The 22,913-nt window shown below is 40.9% G+C and overlaps 1 protein-coding gene across 5 annotated transcripts in view; it reads right to left on the reverse strand.

Annotated features, from left to right (window-relative positions):
• The window catches only part of LOC134675616 (uncharacterized), a 32,252-nt gene that overhangs the window by 4,146 nt on the left and 5,193 nt on the right, over positions 1 to 22,913 (reverse strand). The window contains exons 2-10 of one of the 5 annotated variants that reach the window (XM_063533942.1): positions 22,718 to 22,796; positions 21,295 to 21,639; positions 20,877 to 21,017; positions 19,381 to 19,428; positions 18,124 to 18,258; positions 6,598 to 6,678; positions 1,477 to 1,596; positions 824 to 881; positions 247 to 358 (exon numbers count right to left, since the gene is read on the reverse strand). In XM_063533942.1, the coding sequence (XP_063390012.1) occupies positions 247 to 358; positions 824 to 881; positions 1,477 to 1,596; positions 6,598 to 6,678; positions 18,124 to 18,258; positions 19,381 to 19,428; positions 20,877 to 21,017; positions 21,295 to 21,604 (1,005 nt within the window). In that variant the 5' untranslated portion in view covers positions 21,605 to 21,639; positions 22,718 to 22,796. Of the gene's footprint in view, positions 1 to 246; positions 359 to 823; positions 882 to 1,476; positions 1,597 to 6,597; positions 6,679 to 18,123; positions 18,259 to 19,380; positions 19,429 to 20,030; positions 20,109 to 20,876; positions 21,018 to 21,294; positions 21,640 to 22,717; positions 22,825 to 22,913 lie in introns of all 5 variants that reach the window. The other 4 variants (XM_063533940.1, XM_063533939.1, XM_063533938.1 and 1 more) reach the window with 4 other exon arrangements.

Below are 22,913 nucleotides of genomic sequence, written 5' to 3' on the forward strand. Positions count from 1 at the left end.
TGGGAATAGTTGCATTCAAATGAATAATTCTAATTTTATTGTCCCCTCCTCATGTATGGCAGTAGTTTCCCCATTTGACCGCCACCATTCATGAGGCGGGGACGAATGGGAATGATTTGTATGTAGCGCCTATTGCCATCTTCCCGGCGGGGACAAACGGGAATACATCATGGCGGCAGTCACGTGAGGCGGGGACAAATGAGAATACAAAAGCCGGGATAATGCGAGAAACATGATGATACTTACAAGTGTGGCGCCCTTTGGCGCGCGCAGTACGTAATGTATGTCGTGTGGTGACATCGCCGCACACGCGCCGCACATCACTCCGCATAAGCACTGCACGCACCAGAACGTGAACCTACACATAACAAATACAGAACTTTAAATTCAAAAATATACTAAAGAAAAAGTATATGACCCTTATATAGCACACAGCGTCTTGAGCGTCGGCGTCCTGTCAGTTAGTTAAGGAAAATGGCCGCTACTAGTACCTAGTGTAATCAGTCGCTATATTGTATGCACGCAGTAGGTATGCCTATAAAATTTAAGAAGTTCCTTTAATTTCTTTTCTGTTTTGATCGGACTAACTAGAAAGAATCCTTTCAACCAATAAATATTTTTCGTAATAGTCTCCGTAATTAGTGAAATGAGAGAATCTCCAACTCGAACTATATAGGTGTATTCCTATTTGTGCCCGTCGGGCATTCTTCGGAGAATAAGTGCATTTAGCTATAGGAATCATTCCCATCTATTCTTTCCCCGCCTCATGTATGACGGCGGGGACAAATGGGAACACACCCGTTTCTACGTGGATTATACTCACCCGTCAACGACCACGGCACAATCCACACACCGGTACACGACATCCTTGGGGACAACTGCTGCAACAAAGAAAATCACAAATAAGAACTGATACATATCTCAAATGTGCAGGTAACAGGGAATATTACACAAAACTCTGCATAGAGGGCGCTAATAGTACAAACTGAGGGTTTACCGTGACACACGAAAATCGAAGTTTCGTTATCTGCCTCTCTAACACTCTTGCATATTCGACCGAATGACAGGCAGATAACGAAATTTCGCGTTTCGAGGTAGACCCCCTGTAAATAAACCGCCTTGATGCATCAAAGTCATAGTGAAAACTTGCCAAAAAAACTGTTTACTGGTAGGTACATGGTGGTTTTCACGTAAAAAAACACCGCATCAAAATCTGTCGATCCTCAACCGATTCGTTGCATGTTCCATTTTCGAAAACTTTTGGCAGTGGCGCGGAACTATCATTTCATGACACGGCAGCCATGCCATGCGCCATAGAATATGACACTCCTCCCGTGTCATACGCCACACGTAAAAAACATTGATGACACGGCAGGCGTGTCATCAGCCCCGAATCGGTTAAAAACGCTTCGAGGACACCTGGCGCCTTCTATGCCAATCTTTGAGTTGCCAACCCCATTTAGCTCAGTCACTGACCTGCTTCTGGTTTACTAGGCGTTCCGACAGATTCATCAGGCTCCTCGCAAAACAAGGACAGCGTCGGGGGGTCTTCGGGTATCTTCGTTTCGGGCACCAGCACCTCGTCTTCAGGGTCATCTGAAATTATTTCGCGATTTAGCAAATCAATACGTGGCATTCCATCGTAGAAGGGTCCTTGGGCACATGGAGCTTAAGGACCCTAGAAGCATGGAACGCCACATATTTCAGCGTCCGTCTGATTCTTTAATGATACAGGTGGCAAACAAGCAGATATATCGCCAACACCAGAGGGTTGCAAGTGCGGCCTTTAAGATGGGAGTATCCTCTTTTCTTTAAAGTCTATAAATCCATACTAATATAATAAATGCGACAAGAATAGGGATGTTGACATGAATCGCGAATATATAGAATGTTATGTTTTTTTCATTACATTGAAAAAGATCTTTTTACATGCAGGTGTCCTTAGGCGAAAAGGCCTATATTAATCCCCCGGGGGTTATGGATTGTGAAAAAACAAGTTTTAACTCCCAGGGAGTCAGTTACAGCTTTCTTTTTTAGTTATGCCACTAATTTATATGAACCCAGTACAGTCGGTTATAAGCAAAACACTTTGTTTAAAGTCAAGGTATAAGGGAGATTTACTTTTAAAATACTGACGATTATAATTTAATATTTTTGTTTAAGTAAAAAACATTTAATTTGATTAATTTAATAGCAGTTTTAAATATTTTTGCACAAAATTACATACTAAATGGAAAGCTTCTAATAAATGCTATACATAAATGCAACTACAAATGTAGGTATTTGTGATTAAAATAGTATTTTTGTCTTGCTGACAATAACTTTTGTAGATAATAATCCCATCAAAAACATAAATGTAAAAAAGGAGAGCCAAGTTCAATACAAAAATTATGCTTGGCTGTGGGGTTCGCCGCAAAAAGAATGGAGATTTAAATGAGTGCCAAGTTCTATGCAAAATCCAAATATGTATTTATAGGAACAAAATAACATTATAAACAAGTATTAAACTCTATTTCTTTGCTTTATTGGATACCTATAACAATAGCTGTTATTTAAAAAAAATGCGAGATCTTAAAGCAGGTTAGATTTGACTTGGCCAGTTTTCATTACATCAATCATTTTATGAAGTTATTCAACATATATATTTTGTAATTCTGATAAAAACTGGCCAAGCCAAATCTAACCTACTTTAAGATCTCACATTTTTTTTAAATAACAGCAATTGTTATAGGTATCCAATAAAGCAAAGAAATAGAGTTTAATACTTGTTTATAATGTTATTTTGTTCCTATAAATACATATTTGGATTTTGCATAGAACTTGGCACTCATTTAAATCTCCATTCTTTTTGCGGCGAACCCCACAGCCAAGCATAATTTTTGTATTGAACTTGGCTCTCCTTTTTTACATTTATGTTTTTGATGGGATATCAATACTTTTTGTAAAGAAAACTAGGCAGGTATTGAGATTTAATGTTTTTTCTTGTGTTTCCGCTGCATGTTTTTTACTTCTGTTCTTTGTATTAATTATGTGGTGCCGCGCGCCGCCAACGACACACCGTGGGCCGGTTGTTTAGCGCGTATTACAGGTTTTTTGTATGGGGACCCCCCCTATTTTTTAACTTTTTTTATTTTTAGATTTTTTCCTACGCTTACACACAATTACCGAGCTGGATTCCAAATTTCATCCTTCTAGGTCATCTGGAAGTAGGTTAGGTTTAGGTACTATATGTCAGTCACAATAAAAAAGAAATTTGTATGGGAACCCCCCCTATTTATTAACTTTTTTTTGTTTTTAGATTTTTTCCTACGCTTACACACAATAACCGAGCTGGATTCCAAATTTCATCCTTCTAGGTCATCTGGAAGTAGGTTAGGTTTAGGTACTTATATGTCAGTCACAATAAAAAATGGTTTTTTTTGTATGGGGACCCCCCCTATTTTATAACTTTTTTTAATTTTTAGATTTTTTCCTACGCTTTCACACAATAACTGAGCTGGATTCCAAATTTCATCCTTCTAGGTCATCTGGAAGTAGGTTAGGTTTAGGTACTTATATGTCAGTCACAATAAAAAATGGTTTTTTTGTATGGGGACCCCCCCTATTTTATAACTTTTTTTAATTTTTAGATTTTTTCCTACGCTTTCACACAATAACTGAGCTGGATTCCAAATTTCATCCTTCTAGGTCATCTGGAAGTAGGTTAGGTTTAGGTACTATAGGTATGTCAGTCAGTCTTAAAATTTACGACTTTTTGACCTTCATATCTTTATAACCTTTTGAGCTAGCTTCATGAAATTTGGGCTTCTAGATGTCCTTATGAATATAATTAAACACACGTAGTTTTATGTGTTTACGTTAAAGATGTTTTGAGTTATAGAAGGGTCAAAAGTGGCACCAAGTGGTTCGTGTAATATTACACTTGGCGCTGGCTAGCCAGTTCCTTTGCTTGAACTTGGCTTGACACGCTGCCGCGTGTCTAGATAAAGTTGATATTATAACAGTTGAGTTTTATGAACAATATATCACTGAAATAAATATAATACAAAGAAAAAGTGACGAAGTCCTTTTGTCCTTAAAGTCTGTGGCGGTCAAAAGGTTAAAAAGTCACATACCTGAACCTGTACTTGGACCACTAGGAAGATAAATACATAAATTTTCACTATTTTGTGGTTTCTCCTTCTCTATCTTTTTATCTAATTCCTTTTCACATTCTTCAATCAAAGCATCTAATCCTCGCCTCTTTTCAGGATTTGTTAGAGAAAAATCAGAGCACATATTATCTCTGTTGGGTTGACAATCAAATTTTGCCGGTATACAACCAGGTCTCATCCTCATTTGAGATGTATAACCCATTGTATATTCCAAGTAGTTTTCCATGTCATATGGAAGCTAAAATTGTATTGATATTGGAATTAATTTAATATTTATGTAGAGTCTGTGTGGAAAGAGAAGAGTTGTGGAATGTATAATGATATAATCAACTCTTCTCTTTCCGAACAGACTCTAAATGAAATGTCAACATAAATAATATATTTTTTAGTAATATTTACGTTTGTTTGATGATACTTAGTTCAATTTTAAAACTTACTACCTTAAAGACTAACTTGTATTTACATATAATAAGTTATATTAAATTTGTAGTTACTACTTACATCGAAATGGTCCTCACAGTAATAACAGCAACTCGTTTCATTTAAGGATGCAGGATCTCTCCATGCTAATGCTAACCAATGTTTCCTTATTTGTTTTTTTTTTGGTACGTATACGAATAACTTATCTGGTGTCTTGATTGTCGTGCTTTTACACATAGGCACTGCACAACACTTATAAAACTTGTTATTCATTATTATAACTTAGATTTATGTATTTATGAGGTATTTATCGTATACTTCGTTTTTTTTAGCATTAGAAATTAGGTAAACAATCTTGATGTGTCTTTTAATTTAAAAACACATTTTAAAAATAAGTTACGGCAAATACGTAGGTAACAATTATGAATCTAATACGATCATTTATATTCTCCTGCTTTCATAAGTAATAGTTTTTGATTTTTAAAAAGCGTTTTTCAATTAAAAGACATGCCAAAATCGCTTACCTTCTTTCAAGTTCTTTCTAATGCTAAAAAAAACGAACTATAGAAATTAAAATACTACAGCTTACGCCTATGACTGACAGTTTGATTGACGTTTGACAGCTCTGACCACAGACCTACCAAGAATTCTCTATTTTGTAGTTCTGTGGCACCACGTTCAACGTGTTGTCTCCATGTCACACTTACGAATTTATTACAAGTGAGACAGAGAGGCAACACGTCGAACGTCTCGGAGTAATTAACAATGGAGCCGCCATTAACAGGCGTTCCCCTCTGTCGAAAAAAGGCGGCCAATGGTCAACTACATGTCAACCATATGTATGGACTGACGTTTATCTGACATGACGTACCTATACATTTAATGTGCCCCTCCCCCGCAAAAAACGGCAGACTATTTTGTACCGAAAATTTTAGACATGGCGTCTCCGTTGGTTATATCCTCCAAGTCGAACGTGGTTCGCGGTAGACCTTCAATTTATTTATCATATCGTTACATTATCAAGGTTACGCGACAGCCTGGAGCATTTAGGCGCGAAATTTAAACACTATAATAATTAAAGTCGTTTTATAATTCATAATTATGAATAATATTTTTTTCTGTAATAATTGCTATTAAATTGAACAATAGGGAATATTACGCGAAACTACGTAGCAGGCGCCACTACTTACCACTATCCGTCACAATCTGGGGGCACCGCGAAACAAGAAAATCTAAATTTTGGTATCTAACCTCTCTATCACTATCACTCTTACATATTCGAGCGATAAAGAGGCAGATAACTAAATGTTGATTTTCGCGTTTCCTGGTAGGCCCTTGTTAACAAACCGCCTTGATGCATCAATGTCATATTTTATTGTCTGTGAAAACTTGTCAAAAACAGTTTAAGGCACATTATTTATAAGTAACTCTATGGTTTACTAGAGGAGCTTGTGCTGCACTCTGGCGGCAGAACGTTGCAGTAATACCCCCTATTCTAAAAATTTGTCAACATCCTTATTCTATCTGTTACCTCATCACGCTCAAGAACCCCTAAATCGATTTAGATATAATTTTATAATTATGGAGAAAGGATAGTTTTCATCTCGGAAACCATCTCGTTGTACGCAAACGAATGAATATTTGGAACAGGATTTAACATAAGACATAGTCACATACATAATAAGGGTCGGTTGCACCAAACTATTCGTATCGTTAAAGAGTTCGCTAAATTTTTATGTATGGAAAGTTTCATAGTAAAGCGCCAGGGCGCGTCGGCTGACGCTGATCAGTCTGTCAAGTGTGGTTGGTGCAACTGGCCCTAAGTCATCAATCCCCTGGCGACGACGGTGTCCCGCGCGAAAGTTTCTGAGGCGCAATATGGCCCTCAGGTAAAAAAGTTAGGAGACCCCTGTACTAGAAGATCACTGCGCATTTCCAACCATTTGAAATAATGGTAGACTTATAAGGTGCGTTGGGGTAAGATCGAAATTTTGAAAATTAATTAAATGTTACGTTACTTTACCCGTTTCTAACAACTCCGTTTTCTCCCACGAGAAAACTGTTTCCTTCTTTGGATCTTCAGGTTCAATAGTCTCGAAAATATCTGCAAAAAAGTATTGATCATCAATATCATCATAAATGGGTCAAAATTATCATAATCATTGTTCAGCTTTGGCTTTGTATTTTTAGGAATATTTTTTTGTAAATACTGTGGCAACATCAAAGTCACGGTTCGAATTAAAATCTTGCTCTGTCATGAGCTGTCAGAGCCAGTATGTCATAGAACTACTACCAGTGCACATCACATATCGCTATTCTCGTTAATGTTCTCGCAATTTTGTTAAAAGCACTACTGCCAATCTCTAGACTATTCAAAATCAGTGCTGTGTAGCCGAAGGACGCCGTGCCCATCTGTGCAGTGGAAAAACCTAGGTCTAAGTTGGCCGACTGAAGGTAACGGTTCTGAGCTTACCTCTAGCTTGCGACAAGGGCAGCCCGGACCACCACCAGCAGTCCACAACAGAAACCAACGGTTCAACCCACAACCACCGGATTGCAAAGGTAACTTCGTCTCACACTATCTCGCACTTAAATTTAATTCCATAAGTTAATTTGGCATACAACAACTTTCTTGCTCAACCGGCCCTAAAGTATTCCCCTATCGTCCCATTTTTTACAGTCCACTCTTTCGCCAGTGAACATTTTGGTCTTCGAACCGGATAATTTGAAAAGTGACCTTTGGTTTTTCGTTTGTCGTTGTCTGTTGCTTATTCAAATTCGTTTCGTCATATCATCTGCTTAATTCTAAATTTAGGGTAGACTTATAAAAAAAGTCGAGGGTAAGCAAGAAAGTTGGTGGTCGTGTAGTGGTGCTTTAATAAAATCATTCGGTCACTTATTTAATTGCGCTGGCAACATTTTTCATAATTGTCAAGTGTCAAGTGTCAACTGTCAGCTGTCTGTCATTGAAGTTGTGGAAGGTGAATTGCAGTTTGTTTTGAACATTTTTTTGTGTATTTACTGCAATTTTGTGTAGTTTTGTGTTTATTAATATGGGAGGCAGTGATAAGTCTGGCGAGAAAGATGATGCTGGCGTAGACACGGTGATGATTGCTCGTGATTATCAGGTAATGAGAATAGAGTATTTGCAAATGTTGTCGGATGCTGAATTAGCTTTGTGTGACGAGAGTGAATTGTGTGCAATTGCGAAAAATTTTCATGAAGCTCAAATAAAACTTTTAAGTGCTGCTCCGCGAAGCGAGCACCGCGAAATTTGTTCCCATACCGCGATGTTCGGCTCGAAGGTTAGGGCAGTGAGATCGCGTTTGCAGAATAGGAAGCAGGCCTTTGCTGGGGCTTCCGGGGTATCGGGGACGCCGCAGCCGGTCTTGCCGAAGTTGCCGAAGTTACAAATTAAAGCTTTCGATGGGAAAATTGAAAACTGGGTAACATTCATACAGTTGTTCAATTCTTTAGTACATAAGCGAACAGATATTGCCCCTGTTGAAAAATTACACTATTTACTGTCGAGCGTGCAAAATGAAGCATATGACCTTATAAAAAATTATCCTGTCACCGATGACAATTATAAGGTAGCATATGAGGCGCTGTACAAGCAATATAATAAAATTAAATTAATTGCTACAACTTATTATGATAAGCTTACTCAGTGTGAACCTGTAAAAGTGTCTCGGCCTAGTGACCTACAGCGGGTTCATAGGGTCTTTACTGAAAACTTGTCAATATTGAAAGGTTTCAACTTGCCGGATAAAAACTTTTTACTTATTCAGTTACTGTGGTCGAAGCTGGATAGGAGCACGAAGGAGCAGTTTGAGCTAGAACACAACTCCGATGATATCCCGGAGTTTAGTAAATTGCAGAATTTTGTTGAGAAGAGGTACCGAGCACTAGATGCTGCAGGGTCAACGGGCTTCGTTGCTAGTACCCCTCAGCCTAGCAGTAGTAAGCCTTCTAGTAAGCCAAAAATGGCCTTGGTGGTCACTGCTCCAACGTGTGTAGTCTGTAAGCTGGCTCATAGTCTTGTATCTTGTCCAACTTTTTTAAAATATGACCCCGCTGATCGGTTCAAATGTGTGAAAGAAAATAAGTTGTGTATTCTATGTCTGTCGGGGTCTCATTCTGTCAAGTCCTGCAAGTCAAAACAGCGGTGTGAGCAGTGTCGTTTCTCCCACCATAAGCTGTTACATTTTAATAATGCAAATGTGCCTGCCTCCCCGGCTGTGGATGTAAATAGCTCGAAGCATCCGTCTGACACATCGAATCCGCTGGCAATGGTGGCAAGTAATGTGGCGGCCTCTTCTTTGTTTGCAACTGCCAAGGTTTTGGTGAAGAATGCCCAAGGCGACTTGGTAGCGGTAAGGGCTTTGCTTGACTGTGCCAGTGCTTGCAACTTTATAAGCGAGGAATGTGCAAAGAAGCTTGGTCTCCGGGCAGAATATGGGAAGCATGCCGTGACTGGCATTGGTGATGTGGTTTCTAGGCCTGGTGGCACATTGTCATGTACTGTCTCGTCCAGGCTCGGGAAGTCTGATATTGCTATTACAGTAGAGGCTTATTTGTTACCAAAAATTTGTCCGGAAATGCCAACGGATCATGTTGATGTCTCATCATGGCGACATATCAGGGGCTTAGAGTTAGCTGACCCTCATTGGCATATTCCAGGACCTGTTGACTTGCTGCTGAACGTCAACATTCTCGCTTCTTCGTTACGCCCTGGTTTAACCCATGGGGCCCCTGGCCAGGCGACTGCCCTCAACACCATCTTCGGGTGGATTTTGATGGGTGACGCAGGCGACTGTGCAACGGACATCTGTCGTTCTCGGTTCCGTGGTAACAGTTGTCAACTGGTCGTGGGCAGGTTATCAATTGACGACTCTATTAAGAGGTTCTGGGAGTTGGAAGATGTCCGCTCTCCGAACACCGTCATTTTGTCGAAGGAGGATCAGCTGTGCGAGGAATATTTTCTCGCTAACTTTCGTCGCACAGAGGAAGGTAGATTCGTCGTTCCTCTACCTTTCGCTGACACTTCCAATAAACCCACCTTCTCGGGCTCTCGAGCCATTGCTCTTAGGAGATTTTCGTCGCTGGAGCGAAAGTTACTTAGTAACTCCGACTTCTACAAAAACTATGTAGCCTTTATGAAGGATTACGAAAGCTGTCGCCACCTTGAGGAGTGTGACCCTCCAAGGGTGGATGAGGGGAAGTTCTTCTACATCCCCCACCATGGAGTATTGAGGCCCTCGTCAACCAGTACTCCTCTCCGGGTCGTCTTTGACGCCAGTGCCAAGGACAGCCGAGGCATCTCGCTAAATGATGCGCTACTGCCAGGGCAGAAGCTGCAAAATAACATTTTCCACTTGCTCCTTCGTTTTCGGTGGCATAATGTTGTTTTCACGGCCGACGTCAAGCAAATGTATAGACAAATTTTAGTGTCCCCGGAAGATGCTGAATATCAGCGTATCCTATGGCGTCCGTCTGTCAATGAGCCTGTCCGGGACTATCGGCTGCTGACCGTTACTTACGGCGTTTCGTCCGCTCCTTACCAAGCTCTCCGAACTATTGCTCAGTTGGCAAGGCAATCGGGTGAAGAATACCCTTCCGGTTCGGCAGTTCTAGACCGCGACATCTATGTCGACGACGTGGTGTCTGGAGCTCATTCTATCGAAGAAGCACGGAAGCTTCGTTCGGAGTTGTCGACGATATTAGCTTCTGGCGGTTTCCATTTGCGGAAATGGACGTCGAACCACCAGGAGTTCTTCGACGGTGTCCCCTCCTCAGACTTGTATTCTGAAGACTTTCGGGAGTTCAACTCCATTGGGGACATCTCACTAAAAATTCTTGGCCTCTCGTGGTTACCTCAGGCAGACGACTTCACCTTTCGAGTGGCTGTCGAAGATCGTCGGTGCACTAAACGTACCATCCTCTCGGAGATTGCTCGGATCTTTGACCCTCTGGGCCTTCTCTCACCTGTGACGTTCTTAGCGAAATATCTCATGCAGTTGCTGTGGGTCTCAGGTGTCTCGTGGGATGACGACGCGCCAGAGAACCTTGTATCCGAATGGCGAGAGTTCAAAGCGCAGCTGCCTTCGTTGAGGTCCGTGTCTGTCCCGCGTCGTATGGTCAACGATTTCGTCTCGCTCGAAGTTCACGGGTTCTGCGACGCCTCAGAGCGAGGGTTTTGCGCGGTGGTTTACGTTCGAACGTCAGGCGAGGACGGAACGCAGTACGTCCAGTTGGTCTGTGGTAAATCGAGAGTGGCACCCCTGCGTAAATTGTCTATACCACGTCTCGAGTTGCTGGCCGCGGTACTACTTGCAGACCTAGTGGAGTCGGTCGCAACGGCTCTGGAGCCTCTCCACAAAATCGACAAGGTGTACGCGTGGTCTGACTCTAGCGTTGCGTTGACTTGGATAAAGTCTTGCCCTTCCAAGTGGAAAACTTTCGTGGCTAACCGCGTGAGCCACATCCAGGAGATTATCGCTCCTGATTGCTGGCGACACGTGAGGACTGGCGACAACCCTGCCGACTGTGGGTCGCGGGGCCTCTTGCCGGACGACCTGGTCCACCATAGTAACTGGTGGAAGGGTCCATCTTGGCTCGTGCTGGACAAGTCTGACTGGCCTAAGTCAACGTTATCAGTCGACGTGGATGTCCTACACGAAGAGCGCAAGGTGACTGTCCTTACTGTCTCTGTGCAGGAGACGTGGACAGACAACTTAATGAATAAGTTCTCGGCACTGAGGACACTCCAACGTGTCCTCGCCTATTGTTTTCGTTTCGTGCACAACGTAAGAAATCGGGAGACGCCCAACAACTTGTTGGACGGTCCTCTAACACCCCTGGAGATTAAACAGGCGCTTATGTTCCTCGTGCGTTCTGTTCAACAACACCACTTTGCTTCGGAGATCGAGAAAGTGAAAAACAATCTTTCGAACTTTCTCCCGAAAGCATTTAAGAAATTGTCTCCATTCCTCGATGACGCGGGTCTCTTGAGGGTGGGCGGACGCCTGTCGCGAGCTTCTCTCGAATTCGATGTTAAACATCCCCTGTTGCTACCTCGCGACGATCGTCTTACCTCCCTCTTGATCGACGAGTACCATAAGCGTTTCATGCACCCAGGCGTCCAGACGCTTCATAATTTGCTGGCGCAGCATTTCTGGATACTGTCCCCAAAGCGAGCTATCCACGCTGTCACGTCAAAATGCATGAAATGCTTCCGTGTTCGACCACTCGGTGCTCCTGCGCCGTTCATGGGCGACTTGCCGTCTTATCGGGTAGCCCAGCTCAAAGCTTTCCTGAGTGCTGCTGTCGATTTCGGGGGACCTTTTGACATAGCTCTGGGTCGCGGGCGAGGTAACAAGACCTACAAGGGTTACATTTGCGTTTTCGTGTGCACCTCGACAAAGGCTGTACACACGGAGCTCGTCACTGAGCTGTCCTCAGACGCGTTTCTTGCCGCGCTTCGCCGCTTCGTCGCGCGTCGTGGTCGGTGTAACCGGTTGGTATCCGACCAGGGGAAGAATTTTGTCGGCGCGAGCAATATTTTGCAACGTATTGTAGGAGATGCTGCGACGCATAGCGAGATTAAATTCGAGTTCAATCCGCCAGGCAGCCCTCACTTCTCGGGTCTCGCTGAGGCCGGTATCAAGGCTGTTAAAACACATTTGGCTCGAGTCATCGGTAGTCAGAGGTTGACGTACGAAGAGTTTCTAACCATCTTGACCCAGGTCGAGGCTCTTATTAATTCGAGACCCCTTACTCCTCTCAGTACCGATCCTAACGACTTATCGGCCCTTACTCCGGGCCATTTTCTCACAACGGAGCCCTTATCTGTCGTGCCCGAGGAAGACCTATCAGACGTTCGGGTTAGCCCTCTCCAACGCTGGAAGCTGCTTCAGAAGATGCACCAGGACTTCTGGAACAAATGGTCCAAGGAGTATATGCATACCCTCCACCAGCGGATGAAGTGGCACGATAGGCAACCCAACGTCCAAATTGGTGCACTAGTGCTCGTTGTGAATGAGCAGACGAGCCCAATGAAGTGGCCCCTGGGTCGCATCATCGACACACACCCCGGATCCGACGGGATCTGTCGTGTGGTCACTGTGCGCACGGCCATAGGGTTGTACAAACGGCCTGTGGTCAAACTGTGCCCACTGCCTGCATAGTCGCTTTAGAGCGCTACCTTTGTGTTGTCCATTTTTTCGTTTTAGACTTAATATTATCGTACTTACCTTACTTTATTGTTTCTTTTTCGCTTAGTCAAAATACAATGCATTTTGGTGGGCGGAATGTTCAGCTTTGGCTTTGTATTTTTAGGAATATTTTTTTGTAAATACTGTGGCAACATCAAAGTCACGGTTCGAATTAAAATCTTGCTCTGTCATGAGCTGTCAGAGCCAGTATGTCATAGAACTACTACCAGTGCACATCACATATCGCTATTCTCGTTAATGTTCTCGCAATTTTGTTAAAAGCACTACTGCCAATCTCTAGACTATTCAAAATCAGTGCTGTGTAGCCGAAGGACGCCGTGCCCATCTGTGCAGTGGAAAAACCTAGGTCTAAGTTGGCCGACTGAAGGTAACGGTTCTGAGCTTACCTCTAGCTTGCGACAAGGGCAGCCCGGACCACCACCAGCAGTCCACAACAGAAACCAACGGTTCAACCCACAACCACCGGATTGCAAAGGTAACTTCGTCTCACACTATCTCGCACTTAAATTTAATTCCATAAGTTAATTTGGCATACAACAACTTTCTTGCTCAACCGGCCCTAAAGTATTCCCCTATCGTCCCATTTTTTACAGTCCACTCTTTCGCCAGTGAACAATCATATATAAAATAAATAAATAAATAAATAAATATTGGGGACATCTTACACAGATCAACCTAGCCCCAAACTAAGCAAAGCTTGTACTATGGGTGCTAGGCGACGATATATATACTTATATAGATAAATACATACTTATATACATAGAAAACACCCATGACTCAGGAACAAATATTAGTGTTCATCACACAAATAAATGCCCTTACTGGGATTCGAACCCAGGACCATCGGCTTAGCAGGCAGGGTCACTACCCACTAGGCCAGACCGGTCGTCAATCATAATACTTTTCTAAAAAATGGACGGCAAAGTCGACTTTGCCATCTAAAAAATAGGTCGCGAAGCGCGGAGTTTATGGGCAGTCAAAAATTAAAAAGTTAAAAACATTGCAGTCTCGATTTTAGGACTGCAATGTTGCATACAAATTCCATTATTTGTCGAGTTCCAAACTTTTTAAAAGTTGAAATGGCCATATCAAATGAAGGCACAGGCCCATTAAACAGCCAAACAGAAATTAAAAAAATACAGTTAAGATCTATGAAATACCTAGTTAATAAAAAAATTAAAAATAGGCTTAAAGGGAATTACGACAAATTGTACAAGATATGTAAAATACTTCCTATACATCAAAAGGTGCAATACTTGATAGCAGTAGAAAATTGTTTTGATGATATTTAAGGTGTTGAAACAAAGTAGATATAGAACAAAGAGCATAAGGCTTAAAAAAATTGTACAAAATACTGCTAAAAACTATTATGGCAAAAGAACTGATTTGTTTTTGATACCAAAATTGTATAACGAAATTAACTACCTAAGGGAAGAAAATAAATGTAGTAGGGCTAAATTTAAAACTGAGTTAAAAAATACGTTATTGGATAATATACCCTAACATTTAAACTGTACCTAAAATATACCTGAATTTAGTTGTTAAGTTAAGTTTAGTATTTAGTGCATAGCATAATATGTATGTCTGTGAAGATGAGCGCGATCTCGCCAACAAACTGCAATTGCAGTTTGGCGAGGAATATAATGTTTATAAAAGTGTTGTGTACTTTATGATAAATAAATTAAAAAAAAAAAAAAAGATGATTAGTAATTAGTAGAGTCTGTGCGGAAAGAGAAGAGTCGTGGGATTTGAGGGCGCGCCAGTGCTATTTTATGGTTTTTGCTATGCTGACAACACTGGTCACGTGATTATAGTACGACACTAAAGGTCATGATACTTGAATCCCTTTTGTTCCGGTTTTTTACCACGGCTTACTAAACGGAGCCTGGTGGTGGTGTCGGCTCGTCAAATCAATCCTCTGATTTAGCGCAGGCACTAGTTTTCTTTTTAAAACACGCTCTTGTTTTTGTCTCAAATACTAAAAAGTGACAGTGCGATTGACAAAACTGCTAAAACTAGTTAAGAATCTGCCCAATACAACTGTAATTTTAGTACCAAACAAGATAGAGTCTCATTTATGTACTACCTAATCTGTGCAGTCCAACAGTTATTTTAATACAAAACCGGGTAGATCGGGTAGAAATTGGGCATTAGAACTGTAATTTTTCTATCTGGGATATATTTCACCCATTGTAAACTTGACTTGTAATGTATGTGTACATTATTAATAATAAATATGAATATGAATAAAAATAGTGCATAAGTAGGTAGGCCTTATTGGGATATGTCCGGTTTTCTCATCTCACGATATTTTACTTCGCCGAAAAGTCTGGTAAATATGAAAGACTTATAATTTCGTAACTAACAGAACCTAGTAAACGAACTTACAAATAAAGAAATATTTTTATGAAAAAGATTTATTCTTTGTAATTTGAAGTCTGAATTAAAATATTCAATATGTCACTTATGTTTGAGCTAGCTTCAGAACAACCAGGGACTGATGTGAGAAACTGGATGTGCTTGAATCCGGCACGTAGATTACGAATTCTTGCATATCACCTACTTAGCGGTCTTTTATTCGAGATACCGTAGGTACTTTTACACAATCCTGAAAAAAAAATACATATAAATACGCATAAAATGGCAAGTATCAAGACTATTTGTCAGTTATTTTAAAGATCATGACATGAATGACCTGCATATTTATGAAAATTAATATATTTTGAATGAATATACTTACCGATGATGTACCGGAGACAAGTTACTTAGGGGGCTTATTAAATAGGTAATTATTTAATATTAAATACAACATCAATACCCGCGAATAGCGGAAACACGTTCCGCGACTTTTTGTAAGTCGATAGTCGGCTTTTAGCCGTTTTCTTCCCCCTGACAAAACCGAACAATGTTAAATATAATTTTTCTTGTGGTTTTATGTACGGTTTCATCGTGTTTTGAAAATATTTTATACATAAAACTTGCGGTTTATGTTAATAAAAATATACAATGACAGAAGTTTGTTTACTTTTTACAAGACAGGTGTCAAAGGTTTGATTGCCATATAAAATTTAAAATGTTAGTTCCCGTTTCTGCCACGACTCTTCTCTTTCCGCACAGACTCTACCGCACCTATTTAGCTGTCTCAAATAGGTTGGCGTATTTTCGGCAGAAAAATACACTTCTATTTTTTTATTAAAAAAAAATAAAAAGGCGGCAAGGGCTTTGTTCTGTGGAAATATATACGTAAGAATGTTGCTTTTGTAAAATATTTCTATGATATTTATATTTCTTGCACCATTTTTGAGAAAAGCACTATATATGACTCGGCTGGAAGGCTACTTGCTGGCTTCGGATTCAATTAAACGGACTCCCAAGGTCGTCCGTTTAAAACGAATCCTCAGCCTGCAAGTAGCTACTTCCGAGCCTCGACAATAATGTACTATTATTGCGACCATGGTAATATAGATGTTACACAATATTATAAACGGTTTCACATGGGCCCTGTTAGGGCAAAGCAAGGATATATGTACAAACTATATTTACACTAGATTATTATTTTCTTTATCTTGTTTCTGACCACTCTGTTAAGGCATTTTTGGCGTAAAACGGATCTTGTTTGCATATAGAAGGCGTATACAGACTGGAACTATTTTTCGCTAATCTGATTAAATTCTCCGATCAAATCAGGCCGTGTGGACGAAACTCCAATTTGGCTCGACGAATACAACCGCCGATAGTGGCCGATATTACCGATAAAATGGAGTGCGGACGCAAGCATACCAATTTGTGACGCCAGTATTTTCATTCTGGGGCATTTTTTCAATTTAGAGGCCTCTAATATCACCATAAATCTAAAATTGGTGATTAAATTGGAGATTGACGCCAATTTCATTTCTGATCTAAGCATACCAATTTGTGACGCCAGTATTTTCGTTATGGGGCATTTTTTCAATTTAGAGGCCTCTAATATCACCATAAATCTAAAATTGGTGAATAAATTAGAGATTGACGCCATTTTCCGATTTGATCATCCCGTCTGGATACCGCTAGAGTCTGTTCGGAAAGAGAAGAGGCGTGGAATGTATATAGTCCTCCTCATCGTTTTCGATGACGGCGACCCCAGATAAACATCATGGACGCTGTCTAGCGTGAGCCCTTATGTGACTGGTCAGGCCGAACTTGGTCTTAAACACTCTATTGCACGTGTGACAATACAGTTGGCCAGCTTCGTTGAGCGTGTACACGTAGGAGGGCTTAGGTCTCTCTTTCCGTAATTGGCGTTTGGTGTCTAAGCTTTTGAGACGGTTATCCTCAAACATTTTGACACCGTTATGGATGGTAGAACGCCAAGATGACCTTCTTCCAGCAAGCTCCTCCCAATGCTCAGGGTCGATGGCGCAAGCGCTCAGATGCCGTTTGAGCACGTCCTTGTAGCGCAGGTGCTGACCACCGTGCTTCCGCTTACCCACTGCCAACTCAGAGTAGAGGACAGCTTTAGGCAAGCGGTGATCATCCATTCGAAGGACGTGCCCACACCATCTGAGCTGCCGCTGCATTAGTATGGCCTCCATGCCATACATTCCGGAACGACGCAGGACCTCGGAGTTGGGAACATGGTCCTGCCACTTAATCCTGAGTATAGACCGCAAACACCTCAGGTGGTAAGTGTCTAGTAGATGATCTTATCGTGTTTCGGCACAATTTCAATAGTTTTGCGAAGTTGTAGGTAAAATGCCTCTTTATCCTCGTCCGGTGACGGTAGAGTAGGAGCGTAGGCACTTATCAGGTGGACATACTTATTATATGTGATTGGTAAGCGCAGTGTCATAAGACGATCATTGACACCCTTGGGTAGGTCACTTAGGTTTCTTGCCAAGTCGTTGCGTATAGCAAAGCCCACGCCGTTACCCGCTCCCTCGCCAGCAGGACGCCCGCTCCAGTAATAAGTATAGCCTCCAAGTTGTTCGCATAGCTCTCCACAATCGCTCAGATGGGTGGGAGGCGTGGAATGTATTAGGCCCCTATACATTCCACGACTCTGTAGTTCGTTTTTTTTAGCATTAGACAGAACTTCGCAGAAGTAAGCTTGTGGTTCCAAATCCGGCACTTTTAGCGGTAATAATTTGAAGTAAATTATATGTATTGACCATGTTACGTTAGATAATTCAATAATTATTAACAATTAAAGAGTCGTGTATACGCTTGCTTCTGTAGAGTTCTTTCTAATGCTAAAAAAAACGAACTAGAGCTCCGGGTTTTTTTTAATTTTTATACTTATTGCCGTTATTGGAAATAGAAATATGTTTACATACCACGTCCAGGCGAGGCCGGGTGCTCAATTATGAAATCTATCATGACTTCGTCCTTTGGCAATCTCGAGTCACTCTCCGTCTGGTCATTGTCCTCTTCAAATGTTGGTTCGTCCTCTTGCAATGCAGACTCCGCGTCTGTTGGGAAAGAAAACGCTCAGACACTAATAAATTTTATATAAACACAATAAATAAATATTTTGCTAATAAATATTTGGGGGCAAAATTACACAGATCGACCTTCTTATAGTTTGGGGCTAAGTAGGTCGATCTGTGTATTTTTGCCCCTAAACAAAGCGACGATAAACATACTAGTGTAGATTATGGCGTGGCGGTCCATGCCTAATGGCTCCTCTACACGATGGGCCAACGCCCAGTGGCGGATTTGCAGTCTTTGCCGCCCTAGGCCCCAGGCCCTGTAGCCGCCCCTTTCTGAACACCCATCATATTGACTACATTTTTAGTTATTTCTTGTTAGGGGTCATCCATTAATGACATCACACGTTTAGGGGGAGGGAGGGGGTCAAGAAAATGTGACATATTGTGACATGGGGGAGGGGGGAGACGGGGAGACACAAACTTTGTGACGTCACTTTAACTTCATCAGTAACCGAAAATTTATTTAAATTATTTTATTCGCTATACATTTAAATAACAAGTTTTTAAAACGATAATCGTTTTTATTCGTTTAATTTTCTTTCCTAAGCAGTTTTGGGTTATAAAATGACTAATATTTATATCGTCAAAAATATTTTGATAAAATATTAATAATACTTAGGTACTTGCTTAATTAGATTTGGCGATTTCGTAGAAAACATGTGACGTCACACTAGGGGGGAGGGGTTTGCCAAATGTGACCAAGTGTGACAAGGAGGGGCGGGGGTCAAAAAACCTAGAAATTCGTGTGACGTAATTAATGGATGACCCCTTATCATCAGATCATTTTTTGTCCCAATTTGCCGCCCCTAAATATCTTGCCGCCCTAGGCCCGGGCCTACTGGGCCTTAGGGCAAATCCGCCACTGCCAACGCCGGCCACTCCAAGGGACGCATTTGTGCGTTAGAGGGAGCAGGTGATATTGCTATCTCATTCTACCGCATGGCTTCGTCCCTTGGAGTGGCTGGCGCTGGCCCATCGTGTAGAGGAGCCATAAAGGTTAGTGAGTTGGTGGTTACTACTGATAATCAGTTGCTACTACTGGGGACAGGTGGGAACTTGGTGGTAACTAGTGGAAAAACCTGAAAAATTAGTACTACTTACCTATTGAAGCAGCGGCATCGGCATCAGCAGTATCGGTGGGTAAGTTTCCTAAAAACAAAGTGGAATTAGATATCAATCAATGATAATAGATACATCGCTCTTTTTCCTTATAGATACAAAGCAAGTGAAACAGTTCAAAATTGAAACACGAGCGTAGCTAATGTTCCTACTTCAGTAAAAGTGGAATCTACAGCGTTGCAAGTTTGCAGTTCAGAAGTGTCCTCTGAGAGGAACCGAAAATCTCTCGTGAGATGAATCATCATCATCATCTTACCTGAAAGACGTCCACTTCTGGACAAAGGCCTCCCCCAAGGATCTCACAGCGAACGGTCATTCGCTGCCCTCAACCAACGGTTTCCCGCGACTTTAACCAGATCGTCGGACATGTCGTGTCATGTCGTCGGATCGTGACATGAATGGACATTTTATATTGGCTTAAGCTCTTGTCTATGTATGATAGGATCCTGAACGAATTTTTAAAGTAACCTTTTTAAATTTTTCGAGAATGAAGATTCTTCAGCTCTATATAACACAACATAACCGAGTTTGAAAGCCACGATTTTTGGTGGCAAAATGAAAGGTCAACTCAAATCGTCGTCGACAACTCTCTGAGCTATATCCAAGACCTTGGTTAATCTGAGTCGACTTACCATCTGACAATACATACGTATGGTCTGAGTGGACCTCACCCTTTCCTAACTTTGGTTCAAGAAGCGCATGGGTCTTACCTGCAGACAATAGAGAAAACAAATTAGATATTAGCCTTATTCTTAAATAGGTACTTACCTACAATTAATTTCTGAAACAAATAAGCACAATCACAGCTTAAGATAAGGAAAGAGTAGAGATGGAAACTGCAAAATGTAAAATTCAACTTTAGGAAAAAAACATTTAAGAAAACAAAAATAAGAGGATCTAGCCTCCGCCACCGGAGGGCGTGGTCATTTTACTTTAGTACACATACTTATGTATAATGACATATATTTCTGTTTATAATTTATACTCGATCTTGGCCCGACTATGGCGATAGTTACTCGCAGAAGTGAAACTATAAGAGTAAATTTCATTATTGTTAATTTTAGATAAGCGAGTAAGAAATTACCACAAATGATACTTACATATAAGGAAAAATGCATCAATTAACAAACAATCTACAGCAATCAAACTAAATTCATAAATATTGTCTTCATAAAATTAGGATGATATAAAGGACACCAATAAAACGTCAAATTTTATATGATTGCATAATTTTATTCTTTTAATATCTGTCACGTACAAAGGTATGAATCCTTCCAATAAGTTCCCGGCGGAGACAAATGGGCATGAATCGTTCCAGTCTGCGCCCGCCTCTGTCTTGTTTAAGTCGAACAGGGGACTAATGGGAACACACCATTTAGATTTCGCACTCAGTGTCCGGCCGCAGCGACCACTCGTTTCTTCAACCACGGAATCCACGGTTTTCGGGCCCGAATTATAGCTGAAAATTTTATACAAACCTGATTTGGTTGGAAAGGGTAAATGATCCATCCAAGCGTCTTCATCCTCATCTGTCTTTGAATATGTATGGTCAATATGGATTTTTTTAATAGTATAATACATGTGATCAATTGTTGCAATTCGGGTTGTCTCCTGAAGAACTGAAATTCATTAAAAAAAAAATGCACCTACTTATGCTATATTTTATTGCTCTTTATTATGAGATGAGATAAAGTATCGGGTAAACCTAAACATTGTACAAATAAGGACATCTGCCCTTTCGCTGGACACATTTTAGAAATTATCTTGTTGAGGGACAGGGAAAGAAAATATATTTTTTCTCTGCCCTTCTCAGCAGAGAATGACATAAAGAAGGATAGATGTAAGAACCCCTATACTTATGGTTTTTTCATCAAGGTCTCTTACGAGTTAACTTACGAGTTTTAGGGTCAGCATTTGGCACTCCTGTCGCTATTTCTCTCTCCGTGAATAACGTCGGGAAACAACCATTTCTAAGTCGCATTGTACTGTTGACAAACTTCTTTTCAAAATGCTTGTGGTAGACAAATTGCCATTTACTAGATTTTAGCCTTTCCGATTCCTCAGTATTAATGTCAGGACAGTTTGACAGGATCGCCATTATCCACTTTTTGCGGCTTCTAGGCTGGCGGCGGCTAGGTACTTCGTGGAGCCGGATATGCTTTCTGTGACTTTCACACTTTGGTACGCAGCACGTGCGTGAAGTCATTCTGATGTAGCGTGATGTCCAAAGTTAGCAGGAAGCTAAAAAAAAAATACATAATTGATAAACATTAGGCTTTGCCGGACTATTATTGCAAAGGGGAAGGCTATGTGATAGGAAGGTGATAATCGGAAAGACTTGGAGCGAAGTCAAGCATGAAGCTCAAGACCGATCTAGATGGCGGCACACTGTTGACGCCCTCTGCCCCATCTAGGGGACATAGGACAAGTAAGTCAAGGCTTTAAAAATGGGCTAGTATTCTGATATAACATCTAGTCAGTTTAAAGTATTTTTACTCTAGACAGAAAAAGCTGTCTTTACAAATGTCACAAATGGGAATGAAACTATTCCCATCTGTCCCGGCCCAAGACAGATGAGAATAAATAAGTTTTTGGCAAAAATTTCATTTTTGGTACAAGCTTTTATCGCTGACTGTACTTTCCTTACGATATACCTACAACTAAAACTCATCGAGACAATTCTAAAAACCCCTAACACAATTAGGTTGCGTTGTTTCATCACAGAGTTCCTATGGCCACCTCCTGTCTCCATCATCAGATCAGTTTGCCAGTACCATATTATTGTATTGTCATCAGAACTACATACAGCTGCCAATTTTCATGACGCTACGATCCTTGGAAGATGCTTAAATTAGTTATCTTAGATTCCATTACATAGTTACATACAGGTCGAGAGTTCACGGCCACCTCCTGTCTCCATCATCAGATCAGTTCGACAGTACCATATTGTTGTATTGTCATCAGAACTACATACAGCTGCCAATTTTCATGATGCTACGATCCTTGGAAGATGGTTAAATTAGTTACCTTAGATTCCATTACATAGTTAGTTACATACAGGTCGACCTAATAAAAGCTTGTTAATAACTCCCACCTGTGCCTGTCCCTGTCATGAGGAACATGGACAAATGGGAATACACCACAAAAAACGATCCACATAAAAGTCAGTAAAGTCACATTGATAAACTAACCAGTGTCTCCTGTAACACAAGCAAATAATTAAAACATAGATCTTGTTTTCCCCCTCAAGTAAGTAAGTAAAAATGTAATGTACAAACTAATTTTAGTTACAAAGCAAATGACAAAAAAAGAAACTTACAAGTGACTCTCGCAGTTTTACAGTTGGGTCATCTTTAAAATAGCTGTTTTCTGAAAAACTCTTACCCACATTCTGCAGCCTGAAATTGCAACCATGGTCTTCAATTGCTGAAATGACAATAATCATTTAACAAATCAAAGATGAATAGCAAAAAATTTTGAATTTATATTTGCGGTTAGATGTATTTTATAATTAT

This window comes from Cydia fagiglandana, chromosome 22, assembly GCF_963556715.1.
Source record: "Cydia fagiglandana chromosome 22, ilCydFagi1.1, whole genome shotgun sequence".
Classification (NCBI taxonomy): Eukaryota; Metazoa; Arthropoda; class Insecta; order Lepidoptera; family Tortricidae; genus Cydia; species Cydia fagiglandana.